At 41.8% G+C, this 18215-nt stretch overlaps 1 protein-coding gene across 7 annotated transcripts in view; it reads left to right on the top strand.

Annotated features, from left to right (window-relative positions):
• The window catches only part of LOC105029862 (cilia- and flagella-associated protein 46), an 81764-nt gene that overhangs the window by 38127 nt on the left and 25422 nt on the right, over window positions 1–18215 (top strand). For all 7 annotated transcript variants that reach the window (XM_034292903.1, XM_034292904.1, XM_034292902.1 and 4 more), the window contains exons 33-46: window positions 1022–1170; window positions 1479–1577; window positions 2401–2476; window positions 3278–3430; window positions 3571–3771; window positions 3871–3977; window positions 4254–4436; window positions 4811–4943; window positions 6546–6743; window positions 16173–16361; window positions 16514–16636; window positions 16923–17105; window positions 17315–17488; window positions 17945–18042. In XM_034292903.1, coding sequence (XP_034148794.1) covers window positions 1022–1170; window positions 1479–1577; window positions 2401–2476; window positions 3278–3430; window positions 3571–3771; window positions 3871–3977; window positions 4254–4436; window positions 4811–4943; window positions 6546–6743; window positions 16173–16361; window positions 16514–16636; window positions 16923–17105; window positions 17315–17488; window positions 17945–18042 — 2066 coding nt within the window. The remainder of the gene's footprint in view (window positions 1–1021; window positions 1171–1478; window positions 1578–2400; window positions 2477–3277; window positions 3431–3570; window positions 3772–3870; window positions 3978–4253; window positions 4437–4810; window positions 4944–6545; window positions 6744–16172; window positions 16362–16513; window positions 16637–16922; window positions 17106–17314; window positions 17489–17944; window positions 18043–18215) is intronic.

Below are 18215 nucleotides of genomic sequence, written 5' to 3'. Positions count from 1 at the left end.
TGAAATGGTGTTACGGTTGGTAATCAAACAAATTGAGAACATGCTCAGATGGTGCACGATTTAAAGGCCCAGTTTCAGATCTAGACATTGTCACAATAGGCCAAGTAATGACCAGTCCAACACTGTGATATCTGTCTGCACTTCTGAATTGTTTTCTATGTCCGGTTCTTCAAGCATTGTCCTCACCTGATACAGTTACAGATACTCTTATTCTGTATGGCTCAACATGTGGTTTCAGTGTCCTACACAAAACATACAACTCTCCTGCAATTAAATATTAATCATATTTTTAATGAACAAAAGTCTTTAGAAACGTACACTATATGTCCAAAAGTATGTGGACACCGGACCATCACACCTGTATGAGCTTTTTGACATCTCATTCCAAAATCATTAATATGGAGGTGCCCCCCCCCCCTTTGCAGCTTAAATACCTGCCACTTTTCTGGGAAGGCTTTCCAAAAGATTTTGACGTTTCTCTGTGGGAGTCTGTGCCCATTTGTGAGGTCAGGCACTGATGTTGGATGAGAAGGCCTGGCTTGCAATCGCTGTTCCCATTCATCCAAAAGGTGTTCAGTGGGGTTGAGGTCAGGGCTCTGTGCAGGCCACTTCAGTTCCTCCGAACCAACCTCGTCAAACCATGTCTTTATGAACCCTGCTTTGTACACGGGCACATTCATGCTGGAACAGGAAAAGGCCTTCCCCAAACTGTATCCACAAAGTTGTAAGCACCCAATTGTCTAAAATATCTTGGTATCCTGTAGCATTAAGATGACCCTTCACTAAGGGGCCTAGTCCAAACCCTGTTTAGTCCACACCATTATCCCTCCTCCACCAAACATTACAGAAGGCAATATGCATTCCGGTGCGTAGCATTTTCCTGGCATCCGCCACACCCAGATTCATACATCAGACTGCCAGAGAGTGGGCTTTATAGAGTGTATGCCAGGCTGTACTGAGTGAATGAACTAAGAACTGAACATTGACAACTGAACTTTTTCTTGTGTCTGGGTGGCTGTAGACTCAGAGTTTGTTCTTCCTGGACCTGCTAGTCAAGGAGCTGCAGTCTCTATCTCTCGTTCACTTGACTCTACCTATACTACACCTGGCTGAGGTCATTGCTCATGACCTGCTGGACAGAAGGAGCCTGTCTGACCTCTACCGTCTCAGGTGAAGCCTACTTTCCCCTGGAAATGATATCCACTGATTTAGCTCTTTAGTCCAGAACTAGGTTTTGTTTTTGTCCATGGACCCTCCACCCCCTGTCTTCGGCAGAATATTTGATTTCCCATTGGCATTTGTATGATATAGAAAATTTGACATTATACAGATTGACTTTACAGTAATTGCATTCATCTTAAGATAGTAAATACAAGTAAGTGATGAAATCAAGCAAAATAATTGCTAATAATTAATTGTAAATCGTTCCCAGCATTTTTCCATTTTCCACATTATTTTCTTTTATTAATTTTTTTTAGAATTGTGCAGAGCTGTTCCCAGCTGGCTATGGAGAAATCAACAGGGTACCACAAGAAGCTCCTTATTCTGACTAGTATCCATGAGCAGGAACAAATAGAGTATGTGCACCCCATTCTTTCCCTGAGCTCCTGTACTGTACTGAAAATTGATTTATATTTGATTTGTATTCCTGGTTTACTCCTGGTCTGTTACAAGTTTATTTTCCTGTATACAGTGCCTTGTAAAAGTATTTGAAACCCTGACCAATTCCCTCATATTATTAAATTATGTACATTAAAATGTCGTTCTGTTTGGTATACTATTTTAAAACACTGACTCAAAATCAAATAGTTTATGGGGATTTTTTTTAATGTTTGGAATCAATGTAAGAAAAATTTGTTTGTTGCATAAGTATTCAACCGCCCCCAAATATATATTTGGTAGAACTAACAGCTTTAAGGCTTTTGGTAAGTTTCTGGCAGCTTTGCACTACAGGTCAGAGTGATTTTGGCCCATTGTTCTAGGCTCATTTGCTCCAGGTTGTTAAGGTGTGATGCTTGTGGGGTGCAGTTTCCAAAGAGTACTACAGATTCTTAATGAGACTGAGATCAGGTCTTTGAGTGTTCCACTGTAGGACATTCACACTTTAGTTTTTGAGGTGCTTTAATGGTATTTTGGCCTTTTGGATCGGATCATTGTCTTGCTGAAAGGTGAATGTTCCAACATTTAGTCTTTTAGCAGAGAGCAAGCAACATATTCCAGTTTTTCATTTTTCCTAAACATATTAAAACGAATGCCACCATAGAGTAATAGATTTTTGTGCCAGTGTTGTAAAAGAAAATATCAAACAGAATTAACTGTCAATGTGCCGAATGTATCAGTACAATTTGAGAATTAGTCAGTGGTCTGAAAAGGCATTGTACATTTGCTATCTCATTGCAGGTGTCGGAAAACAATAGCTTTACAAAGAGAGAGAAAGAGACTGCATGTGGAGTTTGGTGGCAAAACGGATAATGAGGTTAGTTTCAAAAGAATATTCAGCTCCGGAAAAAATTAAGAAACCACTGCACCGTTTTCTTTCCTTTCCAAAAAAGTAGAAACGAAAGGTTTTGTGTGAGGAACAGAAGGGTTAAAAATAAGAGACCACTGCAAATTGAACGCTTCTCTTCCTCACTCAAAACTTTCCCTTTCAACTTTGTTGTTAAGGAAAGAAAAAGGTGCATTGGTCTCTTAAAGCAGTCTGGTTTCTGGTCTTAATTTTAGCTTAGATGTATGGTAACAATGAGGGTTATGGTTAGGATGATGTATCAGATTTTAAGACTTTCTGACTGTAGCTGAGAAAACCTTAAAGAACTTCCATAGATCCAGAGCTGAATTAACTTAGCAGGACAGACCACATCTCTTTAAAATACAAGATGTCTTTTGTAGGGTTTTATGTTCCATGAATTGAAGAAAAGGTTGCCGAAATTATCCCTGAAATTAATAACTATTATAGTGAAGTTTGTAATTCTGTTTATAGTTGAGAGCATGATTGACAAGCACTGCTGGAATAAAGCAAACGCCAAAAGGGATTCATGTCCTAACTGCATCATGCGTCACCCATACCACAACATTATCATGGGGTCATGTCAGTCTTTCATGAGGATGATCATAATTTTGACAAGCATTATTATAGTTTACATTTTTCATTGACTTACCCAGAAATCTGTACCCCCTGAACCACCCTTTAGATTTGTGTATAAACCTGATTTATGATGCAGGGAATAAATCAGAGATCTTTGCAATACTCTCATCTATTATTCAACTTTCTTGTTTGCAGAACTCTAAAGTTGACCGTATTGGTCTATCCGGAAAGAAGTTTGGTGTACTCTGTAGTCATGATATCTGGCTTGATAAGGCAGAGATATGCCTGAGTATTGGGCTGTATCAACCAGCGAAACAACTGCTCGCAGAGGCCCATCTGCTGGCTAAGGTTAGACATTTCAGTTGTAGTAATTTTCCAATAGTTTGATTTTCTCATTCTGTGTGAAGTGTTTCGCAGCATTTTGTCTCCCTTTTCTGTGGATTTAAAGCCATTGTTATACTAACTCTTTATTTGTGTTGTGAGCTCAGGAGTTAGGAGATCGCACTGCAGTTGGGAGGAGCCTGCTTTCTTATGCAATCTTGGCCAATCAGGAGCAGAACCATTCTCTGGCTCTGACACTATTGGACAAGGCCCAAGACATGGGGGGTGACAAGGACTTCTGGCACCAGCTCACCCTGGCCCTTGTGACTGCCACAGTGGCCCATAAGGGCCAGGATACAGAAACCAAAGTCAGGACTATTTCCTATTCAAGCTCCTCAGTCGCCTGCTCGTTTTAATCCTCTACAGCAAAACATTTCCTCTTGAATGTGACCGCTGTCCTTTTACAGGTTCATCAAATAATCAAGCAAGGCCGTGGAGCCCTGACATTGTATCTGGATAAGAGGCAGAACCAATCTCCGGCTGTCAGGTTCCTGATCATGTCTCTTGAGTACAGGTGAGCGTTTTCTAACCTCCATCCCCGGGGAGCTCTGTTGTGCAAGCTGTCGATCCATCTTGGCAGTAAACCATCTGATTTAGATGCTTACTTACCAGATAATGACTCCTCGACATTGATTCATTCGATGTTTATAATCAGCCTTAGTACTTCAGAGGTAGGCACAACGGCCACACCCTAAGGAGTTTGGAAACCGCAGTAGACCATGTCTCCCCACGTCCGTGACCAACAGTGACCTGTAGATGTCACTGACTCACCATGCCATCTGTCTTTCAGAGGGGCGGTGGAGCGTGTGCGTGCCGCCAGTCCTGCGGAGCCCGGCGTTGCCCTGTCCACCCGGAGCTTCCAGAAGCTTGCGGCCGCCTGCGACGCCCTGAGAGGGGCCGCCAGTGAGTTCCTCCAGTTGGGCCGCAGAGAGCATGCCGCAGAGGCTCTTGTGGAGCACGCCCAGGCGCTGAGGTCAGACTTCGAAACATGGCCTGTTGTTTTCCCTGTTTTCATTTGCGTCAATCCAGCAGGCGTTTGTTTGGACTTGATTACCCATGTGTGAAACGCACGGTCTCACACAAAAACAAAAAAAGAACTTAAACACCAACCCTCTCCAATCCCTCTTATAAAAGATAAGATAAACACTGACAAAAAACAATCTAGGGCAAGAAGTGATGACAAAAAAGATTTATGTAATACTCTGAATAAAGATGATCTAGGAGAAACACTAATCTGATCCATATATTTTATCTATTGATCAGTCTATTTATTAATTTATTCATCCTGTCTATAGTTCCTGTTTTTGTCGATTTCAAATTATTCACAGAATATGTTCTGTTTCTTAGGACACTGGCTAAACACACTGATAAGGAGGGTAAATGGCGCCATCTGCTGGATGCCTACTCCTTAATGCAGCAGGCTGTCTCCACACAGGAACATGTTGTGCTGAATGCCCAAAGCCTGTTTACATCACAAGAGGTAAACAACCTTATGTATATCTTCCGAACATTACCCGTCAGACAAAGACGTTAAAAACACAATATGCCATACAGTTTGACTTCCTGCTAATACTTTGAAATTGTATTTTAATCCTGTTGGGATTTTACCAGACATCACCATCAGCTTAAAAATGTACGTCATTCTGTTTTATATTTATCTAAAGATGTATGAAATACAAAACAGAACACTTTAATTGGAACTATATTTAAGCTGCGGTTTTCATTGCAAAGGAATGCATCTTCATTTAGCGTGCAAAACAGTTTTTGGCTCGCCTGTTAAAGTACCTTTAAAACAAAGTTTGAGCTATCTGTGCTGGAATTGAAAGCATGCGCAAGATGGTAAACAAATTAACTGAACATTTTGAAAGGTTTGAGCAATTAGATTTGGTTTTACAAACTTCCATGTATGGCTCGATGTTAGAAACTCTAATTCGTAACTTGGACTCCTGTCGATCCAAGGCTGCCAAACTCAAACAAGCTGGTGCTTTTAAATTATTTATTGCATGTATGTTGCTTTTTGTTTCACTATAGACTCACATTTTATAATTCTTCTTGCAGATTACGTTATTTTAGAACAATGAACTTAAATTGGAGAGACCCACAAGGCAAAATAATATATGAAAGATGACTATTATGTAGTTCACCCTCCTTATTGAAACTTGGTAAAAAGCTTAGACATGCTTTCATTGCCCAAAAAATCTGATTCCTTCTTCAGAACGCATGTAAGATAATGGCAATCATTGTCAAAGCTCCTGCTCCACCAGTTCATAATGTTCTCAATAATAATAATTACCTGGAGGCCCTTACATCACATTAACAAACCTTAACCAAATCATGACTCTGCGTGTGTGGGCTGTCACTGACCCACATGGTTATTTCAGAGTTTAGTTCAAATCCAACAGAGTTCTCACACATGGATAAACAGACATGCTCACACACACACAGGTACATGCACACCCACACACAATCAAGATTTCTGAGTTTTTTTTCAACATGCTGTACTGTATGTAGGACCAGAATTCAGCGGCGTATCAAAAGCCAAAATCAGATCACTGTCATCTTGAAGTGCATCTCAATCTAATTAAAATAGCAACTTGCATCATTATTAACTTGCTACGGCAGAATCCAGTTAGCTAGATAAAATCTAGACTGATGTTCTGATTCGGCATTTAGAATGTGTTGTTTGTAGCCCTGTGCACTGCCCAGACACGTTGCATGGAGATGACGGCCAACCGAACGTGACAACAGCGGTTTAAATGTGTTGTTTTTGTGGTATTCAATGAGCCCAGGTCTAAATACTGAATATTAGTATCCCAGATGAGACTATTTTCTCAATGCCTACATTTCACAAAGATGTAATTAACAATGTCCCTTTTGATTAATCTGTAGATGAAAACATACTGTAAATCATCTCCATGAACTTTTGCCATTTAGATATTAACAGTTCAAAATGTTTTGAACTGTGTTGAAAAACCTGCTAGGGCTGGTGAAATGTTTCACTTCTTGCATTCTCTTCTGGAGTGATGTGTGTTTGTCATTTTTTCTTTGTATTTCTCTCTGTCTGCCCTCTGTCCTCTCACAGTCTAAGCCCCTGTCTGTCCCAGCCACGAGGAAGCTGGTGCAATACCGGCTTTCCCTGGCTGAGCTGTCTCTGACCATGTTGGAACAGCTGTGCGCTGAGGAGAACACTCAAGCCCTGGCCCAGGACAGGAAACCCTCTTTGGAGAGGACCGTTGAGGAATTAGTTCGTCATACACCTGACCTCAGCTCTGTAGAGCAGGTAACTGACATAGAATTACATGCGGTTCTAGTTCAATCCCTTCAATCTAAGCAGATGAGTCATTTCAAAGGTATATGTGGGAAGCTTTCCCATTAATAAGGTACTGTCCATAAATAGTGGAACTATGAAGAACTTTCTCTTCTTTTGGCTCTATATTCCAAAAATGTAATGGTTTGTTAGGTTTGTTTTGTCATGTTTGTTCAGGAATAAAAGAGCTGTAAAGTATTACCTTGAAAGGACAAGGCTTTGTGTTCATTCAGTGTTTTCATGATGTTGGTGGAGAGCGCTGTCTAAAATTTTGATCCTTTCATTTTGCCGGGTTGATCTGAAATTGAGGTCAACTGGGCATGCTCAACATTTTTATACATGCCATAGAGCATGATAGGATGTTCATTGCTTACAAATCCAAATGTTTAGAGTATAGAGCAAAATATATACATATAACACTGACCCAATACTTATGGAGGTCACTGTATTTCCCTTTATGTAGTTTAAGTAAAGGTTTCAGGCATTTTAATGTAGTCAAGTGGATGGGATTAATATCATCCTTTCTGAACCACAGGTTTGACTCATGACCCATCTGGAAACACCAGACAATTAAGCCATAATCCCACCCAGTTGACTGTCTCATCCTGAAAGAAATATATTTTAAGTACCATCCACCTGACTACATTAACATGGTGGAGGCCTTCAATCTAAATGTCCAAATAAAAAAATGGCTTCAGGCCACTAAAGGCCTTTAACCTTCCAAAAGACCACTGCACTGTTTAAACCCATGCATGATTTTCAGATATGCATCAAGGGATTAAAACCATGGGGAGGGATAAGCAGTCATTTGGAGCTGGATGTTTGACATAGTTACTACTAACCTAGGCAGATCTTATGGACTGTCACATGACTATTTCCTCAATTCTATGAGGCTTATTACAAGTAATTGCCTGACCTCTGAGAGTGGCTGCGAGCTGAATAGGAGATTGCTGTTTGCATCAACCAGTGCTTTGAATTGAGAAATGCCCAATGTAATATTTATGTGAGAAACTAACAATAAGACAGAAAACGCCTCGTGGTATAAGGGCTAGAGGACTACAGAGGCCACACACATCTCCGGTCTATCTTCAACAGTTCTGTGAAAGGTGTGCAGTCATGCTTGTCTTCCAAATTGAAATCTAAACTGCCACAGGTGCATTTTATAGAGGTGCATTTCAAAAAGTGACACCTTCATATGTTCTAGATTCATTACACATAAAGTTGTGACAGTGCGAGTGCGTAAACGTGAGGCAAAAAGGAAAGGAAAACAAAAACAAGGAGTAACGATCAATGGTTTCTTTACTTGTCTTTTCATATTTAGAAAAACGACAGCACCTCACGGTGTCGAACATAGAATCAATAGTCCCTGGGGTGCAGTGGCAAACCAAACACATTTAACCCAACTGATTGGTGATGGGGAACAGGTGCGTCCTCAGGGAGCGCTGCTGCCTTCGGTCTCCAGGCGGTGGTTAGCACCCCGGCGAGGTGGAGAGCAGCTGTTACACACTGAGCAGACCTTACAGTGCACCCCCAGGCACGGCGCTGGATGTTGCCACCCGCAAGCTCCTGGCGACTCCATGGTCGAGGGGCAGGTCGGTTCGGACGGCGAGCATGGAAGTCAGATGTCATGGAGGGGGCTAGACTCCACGCAAGCGAGAGGAGGAGGCGCCGCCGCTCCGGCCGGCTCAACAGGGCTCTTCTCACTCGGCCATGCTGCCAGGTTAGACATCATTTCGCCAAGAGCTATAACTAATCTGGCGATCTCTCTCTCCATGGCCCTGAGTCTATCCTCAAGCTTCGGGCATGTCCAGGGACGTCCAGGGCTCATCCCGAGACGTATAGTGAGGATGATAAACGAAAAATGAAAAACAGAAAAAGCCGATCAAAAAGAAAGGAGAATGGCTGGGGAGAATGGCTGCCTCACCCATGGCACAAGGAGCAGAGCTATAGTTATTCATCCTTTTAATTGTATACACAGAAAACAACAAAAGGAGAGAACGATCACTGAAGAGAAGCAAACATAAAGCAAACTCCAAACATTGACCAACAAACTGAAAGGCACACCAAACAACTTAAATAGGGTCTCCAATTAGAGACAACGAGACACAGCTGTCTCTAACTGGGGAGGACAGAAAGCAGTACTGCAGTGATGTCTAGAGACACCTCTGCGGTCAGGTCCTGACTGTGGCCCCCAGGCGCATGGAGATGCCTAGAGACCCCCAGCCAGAACAGCGGAGCAGGATGAGACAAAGAGATAGATGCTCTGCCCCCCGAATTCGTACAATTTTTTGGTTCAATCTTGATGATCACGGTTTACATCTCATGGATATCAAAACTCGAGAAGAGCTTTAATCAGCTAATTAACGCAAAGTTTTCCTAAGTACAGTTAGGTCCAGAAATAATTGGACACTGACATGTTTTGTTATTTTGGCTGTTTACCAAAATATATTAAAGTCAAAGTTAAATAATGTGAGCTCATTTTACTACAGCAGCATTCTATAATTCTGTTGGGGTCTAAAGGGTTAATCAGATGGGTCAAAGCATGGTCACACTGGTTTGCATCAATCAACATTTGGAACATTTGGAATTGTTACAGCTGTAGATGGCGCTTCACTTTACTGATGGACAATGGCCCAAAACATTCTGCGAAACCAACCCAGGAGTATTTTAAGACAAAGAAGTGGTGTATTCTAAACACCTGATCTCAACCGGATCAAGCATACATTTCACTTGCTGAAGACAAAACTTAAGACAGAAAGACCCACTAACAAACAACAACTGAAGACAACTGTCGTAAAGGCCTGGCAAAGCATCACAAAGGAGGAAACCCAATGTTTGGTGATGTCCATGCGTTCCAGACATCATGCAGTCATTGCCTGCAAAGGATTCTAAACAAAGTATTAAAAATGAAAATTGTATTTATGATTGTGTTAATTTGTCCAATTACATTTGAGCCCCTGAAATAAGGGGACTGTGTATGAAAATGGTTGCAATTGCTAAACGTTTCATATGATATTCTTGTTCAACCCCTTGAATTAAAGCTGAACATCTGCACTTCAATTGCATCTCGGTTGTTTCCTTTCAAATCCATTGTGGTGGCATACAGATACATAATTATGAATATTGCCTCAAATATATGTATGTTTATTTATGCATTCAATACTTGGGTGGGGCTCCTTTTGCACAAATTACTGCATCAATGCAGCATGGCATGAAGGCAGTCAGCCTGTGGAACTGCTGAGGTGTTTTGGAAGCCCAGGTTGCTTTGATAGTGGCCTTTTGCACATCTGTGTTATTGGGTCTGGTGTATCTCATTTTCCTCTTGACAATACCCCATAGATTCTCTATGAGGTTCAGATGTGCGTCAAGTTCCTAACTCAATACTTTTCAACTTTTTTGGAAAGGAAAGAAAAAGGTGCTCTTAATTTTTTCTGGAGCGGTGTATACATAGCTCAGGGTTTACGTTAGCCAGCAAATGCTTGCTTTTCGCCGCTTTCACATATAGCCTAGTTGTCCGGCAGATAAAAATTTCTACAGCAAAAATGTTCGGTGGGAAATATGCCAAATAAATAGATTAATAGCATACTAAATAGCCTAATATTGTGTGACCATATGATGTGTTGCCAAGAAAACAGCGAGCCTCAGCTGTTTCAGTAAGACATTAGTGAGTGTTTGGTCATGTGACTAAGCATGGCACAAGATTCAAAAGCTGCACACTCCGGCAGCAACTCCAGCATATATGTTTAATATGCAATGGGACAACATATACAACATACACTCACCTAAAGGATTATTAGGAACACCTGTTCAATTTCTCATTAATGCAATTATCTAATCAACCAATCACATGGCAGTTGCTTCAATGCATTTAGGGGTGTGGTCCTGGTCAAGACAATCTCCTGAACTCCAAACTGAATGTCAAAATGGGAAAGAAAGGTGATTTAAGCAATTTTGAGCGTGGCATGGTTGTTGGTGCCAGACGGGCCGGTCTGAGTATTTCACTATCTGTTCAGTTACTGGGATTTTCACGCTCAACCATTTCTAGGGTTTACAAAGAATGGTGTGAAAAGGGAGAAACATCCAGTATGCGGTGAAAATGCCTTGTTGATGCTAGAGGTCAGAGGAGAATGGGCTGACTGATTCAAGCTGATAGAAGAGCAACTTTAACTGAAATAACCACTCGTTACAACCGAGGAATGCAGCAAAGCATTTGTGAAGCCATAACACGCACAACCTTGAGGCAGATGGGCTACAACAGCAGAAGACCCCACCGGGTACCACTCATCTCCACTACAAATAGGAAAAAGAGGCTACAATTTCTCACCAAAATTGGACAGTTGAAGACTGGAAGAATGTTGCCTGTTCTGATGAGTCTCGATTTCTGTTGAGACATTCAGATGGTAGAGTCAGAATTTGGCGTAAACAGACTGATAACATGGATCCATCATGCCTTGTTTCCACTGTGCAGGCTGGTGGTGGTGGTGTAATGGTGTGGGGGATGTTTTCTTGGCACACTTTAGGCCCCTTAGTGCCAATTGGGCATCGTTTAAATGCCACGGCCTACCATGTCCATCCCTTTATGACCACCATGTACCCATCCTCTGATGGCTACTTCCAGCAGGATAATGCACCATGTCACAAAGCTCGAATCATTTCAAATTGGTTTCTTGAACATGATAATGAGTTCACTGTACTGAAATGGCCCCCACAGTCACCAGATCTCAACCCAATAGAGCATCTTTGGGATGTGGTGGAACGGGAGCTTCGTGCCCTGGATGTGCATCCCACAAATCTCCATCAACTGCAAGATGCTATCCTATCAATATGGGCCAACATTTCTAAAGAATGCTTTCAGCACCTTGTTGAATCAATGCCACGTAGAATTAAAGCAGTTCTGAAGATGAAAGGGAGTCAAACACAGTATTAGTATGGTGTTCCTAATAATCCTTTAGGTGAGTGTATATTATTCAACTTGGATTTTAAAAAGAACTAATAAAAACATATTTCCAAAGATAATTTCATTTTTCCTGTCAAAATATATTTAAAAATGTTAACATTTTGTACAAACGAAATATGGTTTTATGATTTTCCCCGGCAGTCACTGTCCACCCTGTTGAGCTGGCTTTAAGTCCCTATAATATAAAAAAAAAAAGGAAAGAATCCCATGACATCTAACTGTGCTGTGTGATTTTCGACTTCACTTACTATCTGATTTTGATGTTTTTGTTAACTTAGTTTGATGTGTTTCAACATTAGGTGTTCACCCTGTTTGGCATAAATATAGAGGAGATCAATCAAACTGAATCATTTCAAAAAACGTGATTTTTTAAAAATTTCCTCATGAAGTATTCAAGGTCATGCTAGCCATTATGCTAATACAGGAAGGCTAAAAGCTAACTTTAGATCAAAATGTCCACCCTGTTAGCCATATTCAGCTAACAGGATGAACATGTACTGTACACTGCTCAAAAAAACTAAGGGAACACTTAAATCACGCATCCTGTCTTGATGAACGAAATATATTAAAGATCCAAATATTTACTCTACATTGTGTAATTTCGTAACAACGGTCAATGAAAACCAAAATCACCAATTGATTGAGGGCTGGATTCAAACTCACACCGAAAATCTATGTTAACAATTGAAATCATAGGCTGTTTCAACTGACTCAAGTCATAATGTGACTCAGTAGTGTGTATGGCCCCCACGTTCCTGTATGCACTCCCAACAATGTCTGGGCATGCTCCTGATCAGACAGTGGTTGGTCTCCAGCAAATTGAAGCCTTTTTTCCTGATTGGTCTCACTAACAAGTGGTTTATTGTGCCCACACAGCTGTTTACTCCCAATTTTGTGAGTTCTCGTCACATTGTTCATGTGGAAATTCTTTTAACTATTAAACATGGCCGTGAGTTCTAATGTGGATATGGTATTTTTTTTTACGATTCGACTTTACTACGAGACTTCAACAAGCGATCATTGATCACAGTCATTCAAGATTATTTTCCCAACTGCAGTTTATTCAGCGTGGTTGACGGTTCACCACTATCATTCCAGGTTTTAATAATGTGTTGGACAGTTCTTAACACAATTCCTGTCATTTCAGCAATGTTTTCTTTGCTTCATGCAGGTTAATAATTTCACCCTTCTGAAACACAGTAACATTTTCCATGACCATAGGATACGTCTTCTGACATTTATGAACGAGAAATTAAGAAATTAGAAATGTTTTGTCCACCCTGTTATGCTACTCTCCACCCTGTTAGACCTCTGTCCACCCTGTTATGCTACTCTCCACCCTGTTAGACCTCTGTCCACCCTGTTATGCTACTCTCCACCCTGTTAGACCTCTGTCCACCCTGTTATGCTACTCTCCACCCTGTTAGACCTCTGTCCACCCTGTTATGCTACTCTCCACCCTGTTAGACCTCTGTCCACCCTGTTATGCTACTCTCCACCCTGTTAGACCTCTGTCCACCCTGTTATGTTGGTGTTTTTCTGTCATAATTTAATTACCAAATATCAACTGTATATTTGTAGTTACATAAAGATTTGGAAGGGGTTGATTATACATGCTAAAGACATTGAGTAATTTGTATAATAATTCACTTTTCTTAAGACAAAAATAAGAATTTGTCCTGTTCTCATAATGTGCACTTGTTTTTTTCAATGAGTTTTGTCAAAAATAATTTTCTTGTAAAAAAGTATATCTGATTAGATTGTGGGAAATACAATTCCAATAAAAAAGTTATTTTAATATCCCTCATGCACTGAAAACACATTAACCAATTATGTCTATTTCCTTAACAGGGTGGACATATCCTGGGTGTCACGTCATTAATATATCTAATTATAATATGATTTTGGTGTCTGAGCTCGACCAATATGTTTTTCAGCAAGTTAGATATGTCCTTTATATAACAGAACATAAAAATATAGCTAAATCAACTATTTATTTACCCCAAGTTATGAAGTCCAAAAGGCACCCTATAAAGAAATGACCCATATGCCCGGTAGCTGTTCTATATGTCATGAGGATTTAAAAAAGAAAAGGCTAACATAAACTCTAATATAGCTGTTCTATATGTCCTGAGGATTTAAAAAAGAAAAGGTTAACATAAACTCTAATATACACTGGGGAGAACAAGTCTTTGATACACTGCCGATTTTGCAGGTTTTCCTACTTACAAAGCATGTAGAGGTCAGTAATTTTTATCATAGGTACACTTCAACTGTGAGAGCCGGAATCTAAAATCCAGAAAATCACATTGTATGATTTTTAAATAATGAATTTGCTTTTTATTGCATGACATAAGTATTTGATTACCTACCAACCAGTAAGAATTCCAGCTCTCACAAACCTGTTAGTTTTTCTTTAAGAAGCCCTCCTGTTCTCCACTCATTACCTGTATTAACTGCACCTGTTTGAACTTGTTACCTGTATAAAAGACACCTGTCCACACGCTCAATCAAACAGACTCCAACCTCTCCACAATGGCCAGAGAGCTGTGTAAGGACATCAGGGATAATATTGTAGACCTGCACAAGGCTGGAATGGGCTACAGGACAATAGGCAAGCAGCTTGGTGAGAAGGCAACAACTGTTGGCGCAATTATTAGAAAATGGAAGATGTTCAAGATGACGGTCTATCTCCCTCGGTCTGGGGCTTCATGCAAGATCTCACCTCGTGGGGCATCAATGATCATGAGGAAGGTGAGGGATCAGCCCAGAACTACACGGCAGGACCCGCTCAATGACCTGAAGAGAGCTGGGACCACAGTCTCAATGAAAACCATTAGTAACACACTACGCCGTCATGGATTAAAATCCTGCAGCGCACGCAAGGTCCCCCTGCTCAAGCCAGCGCATGTCCAGGACTGTCTGAAGTTTGCCAATGACCATCTGGATGATCCAGAGGAGGAATGGGAGAAGGCCATGTGGTCTGATGAGACAAAAATAGAGCTTTTTGGTCTAAACTCCACTCACCATGTTTGGAGGAAGAAGAAGGATGAGTACAACCCCAAGAACACCATCCCAACCGTGAAGCATGGAGGTGGAAACATCATTCTTTGGGAAGCTTTTCTGCAAAGGGGACAGGACTGCTGCACCGTATTGAGGGGAGGATGGATGAGGCCATGTATCGCGAGATCTTGGCCAACCACCTCCTTCCCTCAGTAAGAGCATTGAAGATGGGTCGTGGCTGGGTCTTCCAGCATGACAACGACCCGAAACACACAGCCAGGGCAAATAAGGAGTTGCTCCGTAAGAAACATCTCAAGGTCCTGGAGTGGCCTAGCCAGTCTCCAGACCTGAACCCAATAGAAAATCTTTGGAGGGAGCTGAACGTCCGTATTGCCCAGCGACAGCCCCGAAACCTGAAGGATCTGGAGAAGGTCTGTATGGAGGAGTGGGCCAAAATCCCTGCTGCAGTGTGTGCAAACCTGGTCAAGAACTACAGGAAACGTATGATCTCTGCAATTGCAAACAAATGTTTCTGTACCAAATATTAAATTAGGCTTTTCTGATGTATCAAATACTTATGTCATGCAATAAAATGCAAATTAATTACTTAAAAATCATACAATGTGATTTTCTGGATTTGTGTTTTACATTCCGTCACTCACAGTTGAAGAGGACCTATGATAACAATTACAGACTTCTACATGCTTTGTAAGTGGGAAAACCTGCAAAATCAGCAGGTTATCAAATACTTGTTCCCCCCAGTGTATTTTTTCTATATATCCGTAGGATTTAAAAAGAAAAGGCTAACCTAAACTCTAATATAGCTGTGTGGGGGTGGTATCGGCTGATTAATCGGATATCATCTTTTTCCTGCTCTAAACTATCGTTATTATATCGGCCTTTAAAAATCCGCTATCGGTCGACCTCTGGTTATGAAAAACAGTAGATCTATGCCTCTGAATGTACTGTAATCACAGTAAAACCACTTTCACTTCAACAGAAATGGAGTTCAGAACGTATGAATCAGCTTCTTTCAGTAATCTAATTGAGCTCATGGGCATCAAATATTTTCACTTAATCTAAGGGGGAAATCACTTCAAAATGTTTCATGTGACTCAATATTAAGGAAGAAATTAACTTTAAGATATGTTAAGCGTTCTTACGTAGCTACAACCAAGGTCTTTGTCGTAAGAATTACATTCTTCTGTGAGCAAGACAATTAATAATAATTAATAAATAAGGATTACCTCAGGTTTCATTCTTTCCACTGCCACAGTCTTTCTTCCCAAACATGTCCCTTTCACCTTGCCTCCTGCACCTTCTCCTCTTCCTCCCTGTCACCCGCTGCCCCTACCCCTCCACCCTCCCCACCTTCCTTTACATCTCCCCAATTTCCTCTGTGTCCCCCTCTCACCACCCCTTTGCCTTGGTTCCCTGTGCAGGAGTGGATAGCAACCGGGAGGACCCTGGGGCAGGTGGCTTTGAGCCAGCTGGCCACGATCAACTCTCTGTCCCTGGACTGCATTGAGACCAATGCTCGTTCTCTGAGTCTAATGGGGAAGTGCCTGAGGCTACTGGCAATGCAAAAAGACCCTCTGTACCCCTCCACTCTCTGGGATAGACAGAGCCTGGTACGGACAGTCAAAATTGGCCTAGAAAGTGGATTTTAAGGGGGCTCAAAGGGACTTTTAGAATTGACATCTGTCCACGTCACACAAATCTCAGACCTCATACTTTTATTGTCGGTGTTCATGACCAGATTGTAAACTAATCTCGATTCTAGGAACATGGGGAGCGCTCTGAGTCCAAAACCAGCCCTGAGGAGGAAAGGGAGTATGGAGAGAATGGCAGAGAATCAAGCCAAACGGAGCCCAGACAGCACTCAGCCAAATGTGCCGAGTTGCAGGTACAGTACAGCCTTGCTGAAACAACTGACCTATCACTTTTCCTCCACTTTAATCTGGTATCTTAAAACAAAGCCTAGTGTCTTTCCTCCTCGAAAGATAGTTCACTTTCTTGGCTGAAAGACTGTCCTTTACAAGCCAGTTAACAATGTCAATTCCTTCCAGAAATGCGCAGTTACTCTTTACTTAGTGTGATACAATAAAAGCAGCAAGTTTTGCGACAACGCAGGTTGTAGCTAATTGTTTTCGTTCTGTTTGTGTGTTTGTTTCTGCGGTCATGAATTCCAGAAGAGAAGACGTTCTGCCCAGCAACTGCTAGCTCAGGCCAGTGAGACTTTAGCTCTGGTTGTCAGCCTGTCTCTCCAACACAAACTCCCCCCTGTCATCCTGTCAGACACCTGTCTGAATATGCTGGAGTGTCACGGCCAGTTTGACCCAGGCGCCGCTGGACAGTACCTCGCCCTGTTTCAGGTATCTGTGCAAAGGAACTGTCCATGTGTGTGTGGGTGTGTGTGGTTGTGCGCGTCCGTGCGTGCACCTTCGATTACACACACCCCTCTACAGGACTTCTTTCAAATTGTTTTGATCTGTGGGACGTGCGGGAGTCTCACTCTGTTTCCTCGAATTAGAAAGGTCAACGTTGTGTCCCCTTGGCCATTTCTGTAAGCCTCTATTCCCAGAGCTGCTCCTGCACCGCTGTGATGGCTGACGTTCTGAGGTCCGCCTGCACTGACACCTGCGCGTCCCAGCTCTCAAGGCTGCTCAGCCTACACAGGAACCTGCTTGACTCCCAGGAGGAAGTCCTTACTAGTCTGCTTAATGGAGTGGAGGACTCCCTCAGTGGCCTCTCTAAGGTATCGTTCTGCACAATACCCTCAGTACAACACGTTTTCTAGATTCACTTCAGCCTCCCATCACTGGAAATATTTCCTGTTTTCTGTCACACGAATACGGATACATCCGTCTTGTGTTTCCTTGCACGGCTTGTTGACCTTTAAAGACTATGTTCATTATTTGACAGACACATCTTCGATAGGGTTTAGACAAAGGCAATAATCAACGTCTTCTCCCACAAAGGACGCAACTCCCCAATTTAACAGTGTAGTTTTAGAGAAATTAAAATGTGAAGCACAGAAACACCTCTTGCTTTATTGGTGGCCCAAATGAAGATTTGGTTCACCTTGTGTATTCTAATTATTCCTATGGAAATGAGTAATGAGTTATCCCCTCACCGGTTTATTTCCTGGGGACAATAATGCACAGTACAAACGCATGTAAACTGGATCAACACCTGTCAAATCTCTTTCAAGGTCTACAGCCACCTGACCATCAACCCTAACCACCTGAGTCTCCTGGGAGAGCTGCCCTCCAACCTGAAGGTCTTGCTTCTTCAGCACACGCAAGACAGGTACATGTCCACACAAGCGTTTAAACTGTTTACCGGGATGCCTGACAACAACAGCTCCACCCTGGCCTCATCTGTTTGATCTGTAAGTTTATGACCTCAGGTCACGGGTCTGGGCACAGTAGCTGTTGACGTCACCAGAGGGCCAAACGCATCTTATGTCTTCTAGAAATGGC

The sequence above is a fragment of the Esox lucius genome, chromosome 6, assembly GCF_011004845.1.
Source record: "Esox lucius isolate fEsoLuc1 chromosome 6, fEsoLuc1.pri, whole genome shotgun sequence".
NCBI lineage: Eukaryota > Metazoa > Chordata > Actinopteri > Esociformes > Esocidae > Esox > Esox lucius.
Note: the sequence above shows the minus strand (reverse complement) of the source record. Positions and strands in the feature narration are given on the sequence as shown.